General features: G+C 44.2%; 1 protein-coding gene across 1 annotated transcript in view; it reads left to right on the plus strand.

Moving 5' to 3' along the window:
• Window positions 1–10,651, plus strand: part of LOC149339565 (serine protease 33-like) — a 51,535-nt gene extending 40,884 nt beyond the window's left edge. Inside the window, exons 4-6 of the mRNA XM_089548282.1 lie at window positions 2,539–2,828; window positions 8,749–8,927; window positions 10,050–10,651. Coding sequence (XP_089404408.1) covers window positions 2,539–2,828; window positions 8,749–8,927; window positions 10,050–10,214 — 634 coding nt within the window. The 3' untranslated portion in view covers window positions 10,215–10,651. The remainder of the gene's footprint in view (window positions 1–2,538; window positions 2,829–8,748; window positions 8,928–10,049) is intronic.
• Window positions 10,652–14,533: the final 3,882 nt, after the last annotated feature.

Consider the following 14,533-nt stretch of genomic DNA (forward strand, 5'->3'; position numbering starts at 1 on the left):
TGTTTTGTTTTGTTTCCATTTTGCTTCCTTATTGCCGTCGCTTGTCCTTGAGACCCTGCAGTAACAAATAAGCAAATAGAAAGCGGCCCTTCGCGCGTGTGTGTGTGCGCGCGCTCTATTTTTGCTTATGCCGATCGGCGCTGTTCGACAAGCCATATACAGCTTGCAACAACGGAAACACTGAATGGGAGCCGCTTCTTTTTGTTTTGAACAGTACGGAATTCTCCGTGTCACATCCAGAGCGCAATGCCTGGCGCCGTATGCGGGTTGCACGTGATACTGAGAGCTGTTCTTTGCCTAGTGCTTGTTTATTTGTGGTAGTTATTTCTAGTTTGTTCAATATTTTGGATACGTGTTAGTGGTATTAACGTTGTATTTCGCTCTTCCGGGTAATTACTGGCTTATTACTGATCACATAATTACAATTCGCGTAAATCAGTCAATGAATTCTTTTCATTTTCCGTCGTGCAGTTGTGAGCGACTTTCCGTAACATGAAATAACCAATGTAGGTTGTTTGATTTGAATTGTGTTTTCTTAACAAAATAAAAAGAAAACGTAATTTTTCTCTCACAGTTTTATACGCGGTGTTTAAGAACGTTCCAAGGCCTTCCGCACTCCTCTTAAGTAATGAACTGAAAAATATTGGTTTAATATTGGTTGGTTAACTTATTTTAACCTCAAACAGATGATCAGTAACTCAAACGAAAGAAGATAGACTGCGTTCCAATTCTTGTGTTACCAAAAACAAGTACGTCGGCATGCACTTCATCGTTTCTTATAGCCTGCTGTCGATAAACGGTGTTTTTCCAGTACTCGGTTATTTACGTCAAATAAACTTCCTTAAAAATTCAACAAACATTGGATCTACCAGTGTGTAGCAAAGGAAGTTATATACTGATCCCTTCCGACTCCAGTGTCTTGACTGGCGCTCTCAATACTGTGACAAACACATCTAAGAAGCAGAACTCCTTGAAATGGACATGAAATAGAGTGCACGCTGCCAAAAAAACGAATAAAAACAAAATGTCTTGTCCACACCGTAAAGGAGGCGAGGAGTTTACGTGCAAAAGTTAGCGCAAAACACAAGACAAAGAACACAAGAACAAAGTGCTACTGACAACTGATTGTTGTCAGCGCGTTGTCCTGTCCACCTTTCTTGTGATTGTCTTGTGTATTGCGCTAACTTTTGTACGTGGAACTATGCACCGACTAGCCCAACAACAAGTGTTACTAGAGGGGAGGAGTAAATGGCAGACTGTGAAAAGTTGAAAAGAAAGCATTACACCAAAATGCCTCTCGTATAGGATAAATGTTCTGCTGCCAATTTTAGTTTCAAGCAGCGTCCACTCAACAACAACAAAAAGACATCAGTGTATTTTTTTATCAGCACAACGTCTGCCTTCCATCGCTCACAATGTGCCGTTGAGGAAACTGATGCTGTATCGCTCGTTTTAACGCCAGCTAAGTACATCCAAACAGGGCTATAATCTCCTCAAAAGTAGTGCCAGCGAAAAACCAGCTCTGTATTGGCAGTTTGCTTTCGCCTGCTACCTGCCAAATCTTCATGTGGAAGACGTGAATGTTGAACGAATTAGACCAGCTGGCAAAGCCTTTTCGTACACAACAATACACAACATCGGGAATTAATTGCTTGCAAAGGAGATGGTTGAAAAAAAATAGAGAAAACAAAGATATCGCGAATACGGTCTGTTTTTATCTTTTTTTGTGTGTGTTTCAGGGCAAATTAGGGCATGGCAAAAGGAACTGCACGTTTTCAATACATTAACGAAATAGCATATCACGATAAATTAATGCGCCATCGATGAGAGCACTGATTCTAAGAGCCATGCAAGAAGCGGTTGGACAAGAATGGGATTTCCTACAGTACTACGTGCGGAATAATAAAACTCTATTAAACTTCAATGAACTCCGAAATCTTTAAGACATAATGAGAACAACACAGCTGCTTCTCTTTCTTTATGTATTTTGCGCTTTTGACACTTTTCGCACAGTCTGACAATTATCGCCATCAGGATATTAAACCCAGTAAAGCAAAGATCACTACTATTTACACTAATTGACTGTCGATACCAATCTGTTCACTCGACATGTGCCTAGTGCCGGGAAGGTCCTCGTATAGGGGAACAAGGAGTTGCCGGTTGTGCCAGTTTCATTTCTAAGCTCTACTGAATGTTGCGGTACAGTTCATGCTCTGATCTTCGGCGTACCCTTACGAGACAGTTAAGGGTTCCGTTTCGAGCTTTCAAGGCAGGAGATTCATCCGTGCCCGCGACATTTTGCGCCAGCCATTGCTGCAGTGTTCGACAACATATATCAGGACTTGCAATATATGTCCGCGACTAGGACAACATTTCCATGCTCCATACCAGAGATTGGAATATCGAGGATCTCTATACGGCCATGCACTGTCCACGAACCGCGATGTACTAGGAGTGTTTCCACAGTACCTGTCAGGTTTCTGAAACCGGCGCTGAAGGCAGGACCGTGCGATGACGGTGCACATCTGGGCGGTGCAGGGCCACACTCCGGAACCTGCGGGTGCGCGTGGGCGAGTACCACCTGTACCAGGCCGAGCTGGGCCACTCGTCGCTGGACCTGGCCCCGGAGAAGCTGCTGCTGCACCCGCTGTTCGGCCAGCCCAAGCGGCTCAGCAACGACATCGGCCTGCTCCGGCTCGCCTCGGACATCCCGCTGGGCGCGTTCGTCTCGCCGGCCTGCCTGCCGTCGACGTCGGACCGGCGCCTGTACGCCGCCGGCAAGAACGGCACCGTCGCCGGCTGGGGCTACGTCCGGGAACTGCGGCTCGGTGAGCATCCAGCGCTGTTGTCGGCTCGGGGGCGGGGATTCCCCAAGCGAGAGGTCCTTGCGAACGCACGCTTCCTGGTTTTCCCCTACGCATGATGCCGCTTCCAGCGCAGCAGCCGTTCTTGTGCAAAAGGTTTTGCCTTGGGGTGATTCCCCGGAGCGCGTTAGTTATGGTGGCCCCGGCCCGAGCACAAGGTCGTGGGATTCATGCCTGCCTGCCTGCCGGTTTGCTTGGTGGTAGGCACCTCCAAAACTGTCTATAGTTGTGGCCACGAAGGCTGCCTGCCGCTGCCTGTTCCTAATCTTTATGCGGCGCGAGGTGCTCGGTGGGCGGTGCAGTCTGGCGGCCACTGCGGTTATTATAATTTCTTTGGGCGTGTTAGCCGACGCACTTCAGGCAAATTATTTCGTAAATGTTTAAGAGGTTTCCGATGTTCTACTTTACGTGGTAATAGGGTCTCGAACTTCGTAAAATATTTTTACTTTGATGGCAGCTACGACGGATGTAATATACCAATAAGATTACGTTTCGTGGCGAAGGATATACTTATTGTACTATTGTTCACAGCATAATTGTAAATGAATTCATCCGCAAATAATGTAACCTTGAACTACAGTTTAAAATGACGTTAGAAATTGAACGGAGCATCTCAAAGATCCTGTGTTTTGTTTTTCAGTATACCAGGACTTATCGATGTCTGAGCGCTAATACCTTGCGAAATGCTTCTCGTAGAGCAATTGCCATTTATTTATCGCGGCAATCTTCGTCCTCATCTGCTCTACCCTTCTTTTGGGCCTTTCCTATTCGCTTGAGTGTTTACATTCTTGTAAAGATTTCTGTTGCGAAATTACGCCTATGCCCAATCAGAAATGAACTGATAAACCTTTTTTGAAAGACACAAAAGCAGTAAAATACACGAGCGGCTCGTGGCAAATAAAATATGAGTGGCCTTTCTGATAGGACACGCGCAGTCACATGCGCTCGGCAAACAGCACCAGCCTCGCACGTAGTTTAGCTCGCGCCCTTTAGTTATAGGGCCGACTTATCAGGAAGGCCGAGCTCCAGTTCCACCGCATCCGTCTGTATACGCGCTAACGAGCTCACCTGTAATGTGCGGGTTGCAGAATTGTTTTTCTTTCGTAATCCGGAACCCGGGCTTGTAGGAAGAGCTCACTTCGTACTCCTGCGGCACGCGGGTGAACCGGTCGGCTCCGGTTTAGGCAGCCTTCGGTCATAATTCTTTTCTTTTTTGCTACGAGGATATGCGCTTGAGAGAATGCTGATAGTAGCGTGCGGTAAAAATGCTTCACGTATGGAGTAGGCTTCAGTGCGGTTCCGGCGGATTTTCTCTGCCTGGTTAGAGGAGGCGGTCACGTGTTTTTTTTTTTTGAGTGAAAGGCTAATACCATAAAAGCTTAATATGCTTTAGGTGGGAACAGTTAGTTTGTAAGCATGTATGTACGCTTTTTTGCATACGTGTGCAGTGGCTGCACACGAGATTTTCTTGCGGTGTTCGCAACAGAAAATTTGTCCAAAAACAGTTTTCGGTGTCTGTTCGCAAAGAGTGTAATTGCGGGCGTAATAAAATACAAACTAAACTAATTAAAATGTAATCATCACGTGAGACTAGATGCATAATTACAGCGAATGTTGAGGAAGGAAGCTAAATTGTTTATGGTCGTTGTTACGCCAAGAAATTTTAGTGAACATCAAGGTACCCAGAAAACACTGACAGGCGTTAAAGCATTTAAACTGTTTTACTAATCTGTAAAATCAAGTAAACTACCTTTTTAGGCAAAACACGTTTTCTAGTTTCTGCAGAAGAAAAATTATATTTATAAAACAGACCTCATGGGTGTATATCAACTGTGCTTCAAATTTCAAACCTCTCCTCAATACCTATGCGGTTATCTATCCAGTGTGAAGAGCTTTACATGGGCGTCTCTAGACTATTCCATAACTTCTTTAAGATAAACTGCTCAGTTTTTGCAAGCTTTAAACACACTCGCCCGACTCGAAAGATGCACACAAAAGAGATTAAAAGAAGTTTTCTCCGCTAATAATTCATTTTTGTTCTTTTCTCCTCAATCTGTGCGTGGATAGAATGAGCTGAATCCGTGTATTACTGCGTAGAGAGCATTTGATAATGTTGTTGAGATTGACGAGAAGGCAGTCCTTTCTTTTATTTAGAGACGTTGAAGCACTTTTTCGAAAATCTGGCTGGCAGCGGCGTCCTATTGTTTTTCATGCTCTGTACTGGAATATCGCATTCAAAAAGTTCAAAAACAAGCGCGAATTGCCTTTTTTAGCAGATATATGCGGCCAGTGCTGCGGGGCACATCGTGCGGCGCGCCATCGCCGTTGATTGGTCAAGAGGTCGTGACGACACATTGAGGACCGGAGAAGCTGCCGATATGTAGCCGGCGCTGCGTTGAGTGCAGATCGCAGCTTTCCGTGGTGCTGTAAACGCGAATATGGCGACTAGTTATCCGCTGACCTCCAGAGAAAAGGATACTAGAGTTTGTTCATTCCAAGTATCACCTGAAACAAAAGAAGACGCAATGAAAAATTCTGCGCCTGGCACAAGCATACGCCAGCGTAAGAGACGCGTATGCATTCCATGCGTAAAAGGTGTCAGCAAAACCTCAGCTCGTATTCTCGGAAAGGAACGGGTGCGAGCAATATTCAAGCCAATTTCCACCACCGGACGCCTTCAGGCTCGCCCGAAAGAGCGTCATCCTAAACAAAAGGCCCAAGGCCTTGTGTACAACAAGTCCTATTCTCAGTACCCGGCGTTGTACGTTATGGCATTAAAGTATTTCAAGGAAACGATGAAGTAGCACAAAGCGGATGTCAAAATGTGCAAAGCGCAGTGGCCTAGCACTGCGAGGCATGTGACCGCAGGATAGTGATGCACTTATTATGCACTGGAAACCAAGCCAAATAGGCGCACAAGGCTGCTGCTTCAGTCGTAGCGCGTTCAGCAGATGTCGGGGAAATATTGATCGCTCCCTCGGAAGCGTTCGCCCTCCCTAGATCTGCAGTTTAGGTTCAGGGACCTGGTGGTCAATTATATGTGTGTTGAAAAGCCAAGCTAACTGTAACTCGCCCGCTGCCACAACTTGAAGAAACCTAGCAAAGTTTCGCAACATCCTGTTTTTTTGCAATAACTTGGTTGGCGTTCATTTCTCTCTTAAATTTGCATCCGAAATCAAACAGATCTCTGTCGAACGCGTTAATTTTAATCGCCTAGGTACAACTAAACGAGATGCCGCATATGAATAGGTTCGATGCTTCCTTACTTACTTTGCTTTGCTTTTCTTTGCTTTGCTTGCTTGCTTGCTTGCTTGCTTGCTTGCTTGCTTGCTTGCTTGTTAGCTAGCTAGCTAGCTAGCTTGCTTGCTTGCTTGCTTGCTTGCTTTGTTTTGCTTGCTTGCTTTGTTTTGCTTGCTTGCTTACTTGCTTGCTTGCTTGCTATGCTTTGCTTGCTTGCTTGCTTGCTTGCTTGCTTACTTTGCTTTGCTTGCTTGCTTGCTTGCTTGCTTGCTTGCTTGCTTGCTTACTTTGCTTTGCTTGCTTTCTTGCTTGCTTGCTTTGCTTTGCTTTGCTTGCTTGCTTGCTTGCTTGCTTCCTTGCTTGCTTGCTTTGCTTTGCTTGCTTGCTTGCTTGCTTGCTTGCTTGCTTGCTTGCTTGCTTGCTTGCTTGCTTTGCTTTGCTTTGCTTTGCTTGCTTGCTTGCTTGCTTGCTTGCTTGCTTGCTTGCTTGCTATGCTATGCTTTGCTTGCTTGCTTGCTTGCTTGCTTGCTTGCTTGCTTGCTTGCTTGCTTGCTTGCTTGCTTTGCTTTGCTTTGCTTGCTTGCTTGCTTTGTTTTGCTTGCTTGCTTTGATTTGCTTTGCTTTGCTTGCTTGCTTACTTGCTTGCTTACTTGCTTCCATGTTTGCTTCCTTGCTTGCTTCCTTGCTTCCTTGCTTGCTTGCTTTGCTTTGATTTGCTTTGCTTTGCTTGCTTGCTTGCTTGCTTGCTTGCTTGCTTGCTTGCTTGCTTGCTTGCTCGCTTGCTTCCTCGCTTGCTTGCTTTGCTTTGCTTTGATTTGCTTTGCTTTGCTTTGCTTTGCTTTGCTTTGATTTGCTTTGCTTTGCTTGCTTGCTTGCTTGCTTTGCTTTGATTTGCTTTGCTTTGCTTTGCTTGCTTGCTTGCTTTGCTTTGATTTGCTTTGCTTTGCTTGCTTGCTTGCTTGCTTGCTTGCTTGCTTGCTTGCTTGCTTGCTTGCTTGCTTGCTTGCTTGCTCGCTTGCTTGCTTGCTTGCTTGCTTGCTTGCTTGCTTGCTTGCTTGCTTGCTAGCTTGCTTGCTCGCTTGCTTCCTTGCTTGCTTTGATTTGCTTTGCTTTGGTTGCTTGCTTGCTTGCTTGCTTCCTTGCTTGCTTGCTTTGCTTTGCTTTGCTTTGCTTGCTTGCTTGCTTGCTTGCTTGCTTGCTTGCTTGCTTGCTTGCTTGCTTGCTTGCTTGCTTGCTTGCTTGCTCGCTTGCTTGCTTGCTTGATTGCTTGCTAGCTTGCTAGCTTGGACGCGCCGAATCGAGCCTAAAGTCACTAACCGGGCCTCGCTGAGGATGCCTCCGGTGGTCTGGCCGAGTCTAAGCTCAGGAGATCGACGAATGCTCGAGCCTCTATAAAAATTCTGCAGGGGCTAAGTGAGCATGTTTCTACCTTTAGAAGAGGCCCTTCTTGGCAATGGTGACACGAATCACATGCGCGAGAAAATCGAAGTAACTTTGTAATGGTTCAGCCGTGCTTTTTTGACACAAGTCTCACAAGATCGCATTAGGGACAAGCTCTGCATGCAGCCGCTCTGACGAAATTGCCACGAGCCGAGTACGCTTGCTTTAGTCGGCTTGAATTCCCCCTCGTCACAGCAGCGAGCGCCTGCGCTACGAGCTTATGGTCTTGTGGAAAACAGTGGAAGACGACACAGTTGCGGCCGTAATTTTTCGTGGACACGAACGCAGAGCAGAATCTCATGTTGAACCTGATGCTCAAGGTCGGCTGACTCATTTTGTACGCCACAACGCAAGAAACACGAGAATAAACCCTCGGTGAAAGCTCGCGCGGGTGCGTTGAAGCATCCCCTGCTCCTCAACATGACGTCACGTTGGCCGACATGGACGAGATTTCTCTCTCTGCTGTTCTCCTCTCCTGCGCTCGCGCGGGACGCGGGAGATTTAAACATCGTGCTTTCAATTGGTGATTGCGTCACTAATTTAGCTAAAATCGAAAACGTAACTACACAGATGTGATCAGCAACGACACTACTTCAAAATTCTAGTAGGTTAGCTGATTCGAAAACCGCCTCAGTATCCCTTTAAGTTGATGGTGTTTGCGTCTTGTATATGTTGCAAGCTGCTCTGTCCTTTGTTCTGGCTCCAAGCCGTAGCCAGAAATAGAATTGTGAATAAATGTCTATGTCAGTTTACCCACTGCAATAACCTCTCTAGGGGTTGGCAGTATTTTGAAAATAAATGAATAGATAAAAATAATCTCTTTTATTCTTTTAAAGACATGCGCAGTCTATACTTTAATTAAGGTCAGCTTGGACCTCGACAGGTGAGCGCTGTAGAGCTGACGCGAAAGTGTTCTAGTAAACTGCAGACCTCGAGGTGCATCAAAATCTGGCTGAGAGCATTATAATGGATTTTTATGTAAGCCGGGAAATAAAGGGCTCAGATCTCAATTTTCAATTTTTTGGTAAATTTTAAGGCTCTTTTACTTCCAGACTTCCAGCTTCCAGCTCGCCCCCCCCCCCCCCCCTTCCCTTCCAACACGTTTCACTTAAATATAGTAACGATGTCGATAAGAACAGGAAACGTTCATATCTTGCAGCCAGGTTGATTACGACTGCTGTCTACTTCTTGCTACCGCATGCAGACTCCTTCAAGGACGAGAGCCTGAGTGCGTACATGACGGACGTCCTGCAGAAAGTCGAGGTGCAGCTCATGAGCAATGGCGAGTGCAACGGACTCTACACCCAGGCCAAGAAGTCCATACGTGTAGCCAGAGAGCAACTCTGCGCCGGGCACAAAGATGGAAAAAAGGACGCCTGCACGGTGAGTTCTTGCGAAGTGAAAATATTGAGTGCCGAGAGATTATTTGAGAAAATACGTATATTGCATAATGTACTTCAAGTTGTGTAGTTAGCAATGTGTGGTCTTGGAGGTTACCAGTGTGGGCACATTTTAATTTGCAAGACAAAGCACAGCAACGCTTTATGCTATCACCAGAGAAATAATGAAAGTTGAGTTCGCATATGCGAAAGTTCATCGTTTGTTGTCAAAATCACTGAAGTACCTCTCAGTGAAGGTGTCTCGTATCAGGCAAGAAAGAGGTATATAAGAAAAGGTGTTGTATGACGCACTGTCCTCAAAAGTAACTTGAATAACTTGATTAAGCTGTAAAAATTGGACTGCATTAAACATGAATGGTATGTTCGTTTTAATACTGCGCGTGAACTATGGTCCCTCTAACAAAAAACTATTTCTGTGTATGGTGGAGGGAATAACCGTGCTTAACAGCAAGAGGAGGTAGCGGCTGCAGTTAAATTTCGCTGAGGTAACTTGAGCGGGCATGGAAATCTGTGCTTAATGTTTTTGATGACGGTACTGAGGTTGGTTTTTGCTGTAATGAATGTAAGTACTTACCACCAACCCCTTCATCTAGTGATCATTATCATTTCTTGCTTGCGCCACTCAAGACTTTTTTTATGTAGAATCATGTTGCGTTTGCTGACTGTGGTCACACTGCCTACGCGACATAGGCCATACTGATCTAGTCGAGAGAGGAAATCACTCTGCGGACGCACAGTGATTAAACCCGATAAAACTAAAGCTCCGTCGGTAGGCTCCATTTGCAGTTTAGTACGGATTCCCAAGCACGCGTTTATTAAAAAAAATATTTCCTCAAATCTGCCAGCACTTAAGACCCCTAGGCCTTCGTTTCGTCGGTGTCTTGTTTTGTCCGTATTGTCAGCGACATTCAAGACCGAAAATGCCAAACCTTCAGCAAGCTTCGAACCTGCCATTGGTGTGCCTTCCTCTCGCTATTAATACCCCCAGCAGGAGCAGGTACGGAGGTAGCTGCAGTTAACCATAAACTTCACAGCACCTTCTGCAATGAAACTAAGGTCACTATCTCCATCACCTGCTTGTACCCCTCACCCTTCGCTGTCGCAGGGAGACTCCGGCGGGCCCCTGATGGTCCTGGAAGGTGACACGTACGTTGTGATCGGCGTCGTATCCGGTGGCATCGGCTGCGCTAGGCCCCTGCTTCCGGGACTCTACACCCGCATCACTTCCTACATGCCCTGGATAATGAGTCACCTGAGGAGCAGCCGCTAGCAGCTGCTTTTCGTGCGACAGGGCGAGCGACAAGATGCGTCGTTGGTCGTCAGTTTTTGTTTTTCTGGGTGGGCAGACCGCGCACACAGAAGCATTTCGGCCAAAGAAAAGCCTACATTCACTAATAAATGGTAACTCAGCTCAGGGGAAGTGCATGTACGTATCGTCAGAAGGATCTTCTAATATAGTTTTTTATTTTCGTTCTCAAACGAAAGTGTAAATTGAGTCGTGCATTGCCGTTGACGCCATTAACGTATCAGGGTGAAATTAAATTTTAAGCTGACATTGTCATATCTACATGGCACTCCAGGGTTGTCACGTTTGTCTGAAGCCCGGGGGCGGTACACTGCAGTACAGATGAAGCGATATATGGTAGCAGCTACTTGGTTAGAGGTCTCGTTCTGGTGCTTTTGCAGTTTGTGCGTTCATATGGCTGAGCATATTGCCACGCGCCTAACGCGCCGCGTGGCCTCCGCGCTGAGTCGAAGACGACGACGAAGCGGCAGTGGGCTCTCGTGGCGCGCTGTTCTGTTCTGTGTCGTGGAAGCTGGCTCCATAATTAAAAAAAAAGGCTCCCGGTCTTGGGTTCTTCTCGACGTCTACCTTGACGGCTCCTCTGGTCGTGACAATATGTTAAGACATAGCTCTCAAATAAAGTTATCATTGCAAAATGACGCCTTCATTTCTCTGCAGTGCACCGTTCCCAGATTTGATACTAACCTGTCATTTTGTGTACATATGAACATGCATTTTATCAGTTCACTGCTGTTCGAATCCTGCGCTTGTGTGTGAAAGATCACGAAGACTGTGTGCGACAAAGGACATTGATTATATTGAACAGGTGGCTTTGGCAGATGTTTTGTCGTCTTACAGGAGAGGAAGACACAACAAGGGATGGCTAGGCTATGAAGGATGTGTTATGTAAAGTTTAAGAGCATGAAACCAGTATGGCATGTTGTTAAGAATATAAAAATATGTCTGAAATGCAGATGTGAACGTTGACGAGTCCTTGTGTAAATTTGTTGTTTCAAATGAATTATTCAGTGCATTATTTTCGAGTATTTGGCTCATGCTAAAGTTGTAGCCTCTGTGAAAATGTACGCTATATTTTGTAATATTCTCTGTACATAAAAAATACGTGTAACCATTTATTCAGTTTGTCAATTTTTCTCGTGTTCATTATTGAACACAGTTCTCTGGTACCATGAAGAACTAATGTCATCATAGTGGACACGGTTTTGCTAAGAATGAATGATCTCTATTCTTTAATACGTGGGTCGCGAAGCATGTCAACGTATGCACTGCATCTTGTTCCGACTTATTCAACATCTCTAAGACGTATTCAAGTGGGTAGATGGTCGAGTGGGCTATGGTAAATGATATATGTTCATGCAGCATTTGTGGTTGTCTGGGAGCGACTTTCTTTCGCCTACGATCTTGCTGTTCGAAATTGCTGCGACAGCCATCATTTTCTCTTCCAAGTGGCTGTGATGGTGGCAATGTCGCAATTCAAATTTGTGGTACTCTGTTATTCAGGAAGTAGACTCTTGATTTCCGTAAAACCTAATGACGTCACTTCAAGAATTGTAAGACAAAGAATCTCAGCTCTCGCAAACAATTTATTCTGATGCATAAAACACATCCGCAACAAGTTCATTGGCAAGGCAAAGTAGAGTTCTTTTAAATAAAAGTGAACTTATATATCGGCAACAAAGAATATAAAACATATTTCTTCACCAAGTACGTTTGTAGCGTAGCAAAGTGCTGCAATAACCTGCTAGTCTTTATTTACAAATATTTACAAAAGTCGTAAATGCACAAGCTTTCTTTTTGTTGACGTCTTCAATCGAATGAATGTCAGCACATAAGGCAAGTGTCACCTTTGTCGTTATGCTCACTGTACCATAAACCATCTATACAACAGTGCGAGGAACATTGTTTTTACCACTGGCAATGTACAGAGTGATTGCAGTCCATAACTTTCGCATTTTCACAGGCACACGGCAGTGGAACATCCACTACACTCACATAAAATACGCAATTAGAATGGTACTCTAAATTTCTAAGAACTCAGTACACCGACCAAATGAATGAACTTGAAAAATATTCATTGTGCATGCCAAACAGATTCTATGAAGTGCAAGTCCAGTAAATGCAGAAGTAAAAAATGCTCTCCACCGGAGGCCAAAGGAGCAGTGAACAAAGAAATGACTAGTAGCACTCAGGCGGAAACTTGGTTTCTCAACCATAAGAACCTTGCTTAAAATGTCGTAACACTGTAGCTGCATGACTATGATATACAACAGCTGTGCATGACCTCATAGCGTAGTGTGCTGTTCTGTGGGCTCTAGAAGGCATAACAATTGCATAAATAACACGAATAAATGTGAACATAAGTTAGTACCTTTTCTAATTAGTTTTGCCAAATTGGAACACATGACATTGATCTTTATAAGAGAGCCAGATGTTTGTAAAATTTATGCCACGAAACTGTAACGATTATACAACAGTCTAATAGCAAAACTTCAAAACAAAAGAGCAGTGCATAACAAGTGAATGTGAACACACGTTACCCAGCTCCCATTAAGGTAAAACGTCGCCCCCAAGGCGAAAGTGTGCAGAGGTAAATTAAAGAGAACCTAACTTCAGCAGTATATGTACAGATAATAAAAAGTATGATCTAACGCCTATTTTGTACAAATATAAATATAAAGTATGCAGAGTGTCCTATCTAGCATTCGTAGCGCTTAGAAAAATGAAAGCTATAAATGATGTTGCCGATAAGAATTGCTTGTCATTTGCTTCCCTAACAGAACGAAATAGATAGATTATATAGTTAAAAAAAGGAAATTTAATATAATGAATCATGCCATTTATTAGGCGCCATTGTGTTATAAAGCACTTTACTTCGTTTAAGGAAATCAATTTTCATTTCAAGTCAAGCGTAGTGCTACAATAGCAGAGGCTGGCCACTAATGTCGACTGTGGCTACGCTAATGTCCACGATACTGCTTTAGAATGCTACGTTATTTGGCATCTTATTAGAGGAATACGCATAATTTTGTTCGAAATTTTCTTGGAGTTGGTAGAAATACCCTGTATTGCTGTGGTTACTGTACAAGAACAAGATTTATAAATATGCCCATATGCACAATGAAGGTAACAAACACGTGACTGAGAAACGAATGCTGGATGGTTATAAAAGTGTTACTTCGTAAGGAAACATCGGCAAATGAAAATGCTGAAAAAATAACACATTACATAACAGCACACATTGTCTCAGTAGTGACCATAGCTAGGATAAACGTGTTTTTTTTTTCTCTCTCTACAGCGAGGATGATGACTAGTTTGAAAAACGCCGAAACGGTATTTTCCGCGACTTAGGACACATTTTCCTGGCTTTCCCTGCATGTCATGTGCTTATGCGTAAGAAGAACAAAAACAAACATATCGCTTGATTGAAAGAATCAGAAATTATAATCAGCCGGAAGCTTTTCTAGGAAGCTGGCCAATCACTGCTTGTGCCCAATTTCTTCACATTGGTGTGGTGGGTTTTTTAATGTAATGCCTTGGTCTTCGTTTTGGCTTGGATTAAAAGGAAAGGGAAAAACAATCATTCTCTGAAGTTGGGACCGCTGCCCTCAGTGGGTTCAGAAACAAATCACTTGTGTGCAGAAAAAAATCACTTCCCCTCCTTATTTTCTGTTGATATCTCTCCACGAAAGTGCAGTTGTAAGTGTTATCTCCTTGGGGCAAAAGACCTTTTTGCATGTAGGACAAGCAACCTGTTCTATTAAGCCATCGTTTCGCTGCACATGCTATTCCTCTTAACTTTGAAAACAAGCATTCCAGTTCTATACGAAGGCTGAAGTCTAGTCGAGCATTTTTGTATTCTTCGACAAATTTCGTGCTGTTTCAGTGCACTGCAGGGTAATAAAATAGCTTTGAAAGATTACTGCGGAAATTCCAACGGGGAGCTTCAAGAATAGATACAATTATGCTGCGACAAGAAACATCTTTTGGTGCTTATAAGGGAAGCTTGCATCCTATACGTGACTGCAGTGATTCCATGGCCGACAGCAGGACACTTTTTATCATAGAGTGGACATCGTATTTCAATAACACCTTAGCTTCAAATTCAACGAAGGAATAAAATACTAACTAACTGGTTGCGTCAAAAAATCACTGGCGAAGTTCCCTCATGATGCCACAACGTAAACAAACGGCAAAACAAAAGCGCGAACGCAAACCTCTCTGTTATGTACAACACGTACTATGCCAACATCTCAGCGTACAGCCGGCGCGTATCGTGGGTCGTG

This window comes from Amblyomma mixtum, chromosome 6, assembly GCF_055824585.1.
Source record: "Amblyomma mixtum isolate Tamu chromosome 6, ASM5582458v1, whole genome shotgun sequence".
Classification (NCBI taxonomy): Eukaryota; Metazoa; Arthropoda; class Arachnida; order Ixodida; family Ixodidae; genus Amblyomma; species Amblyomma mixtum.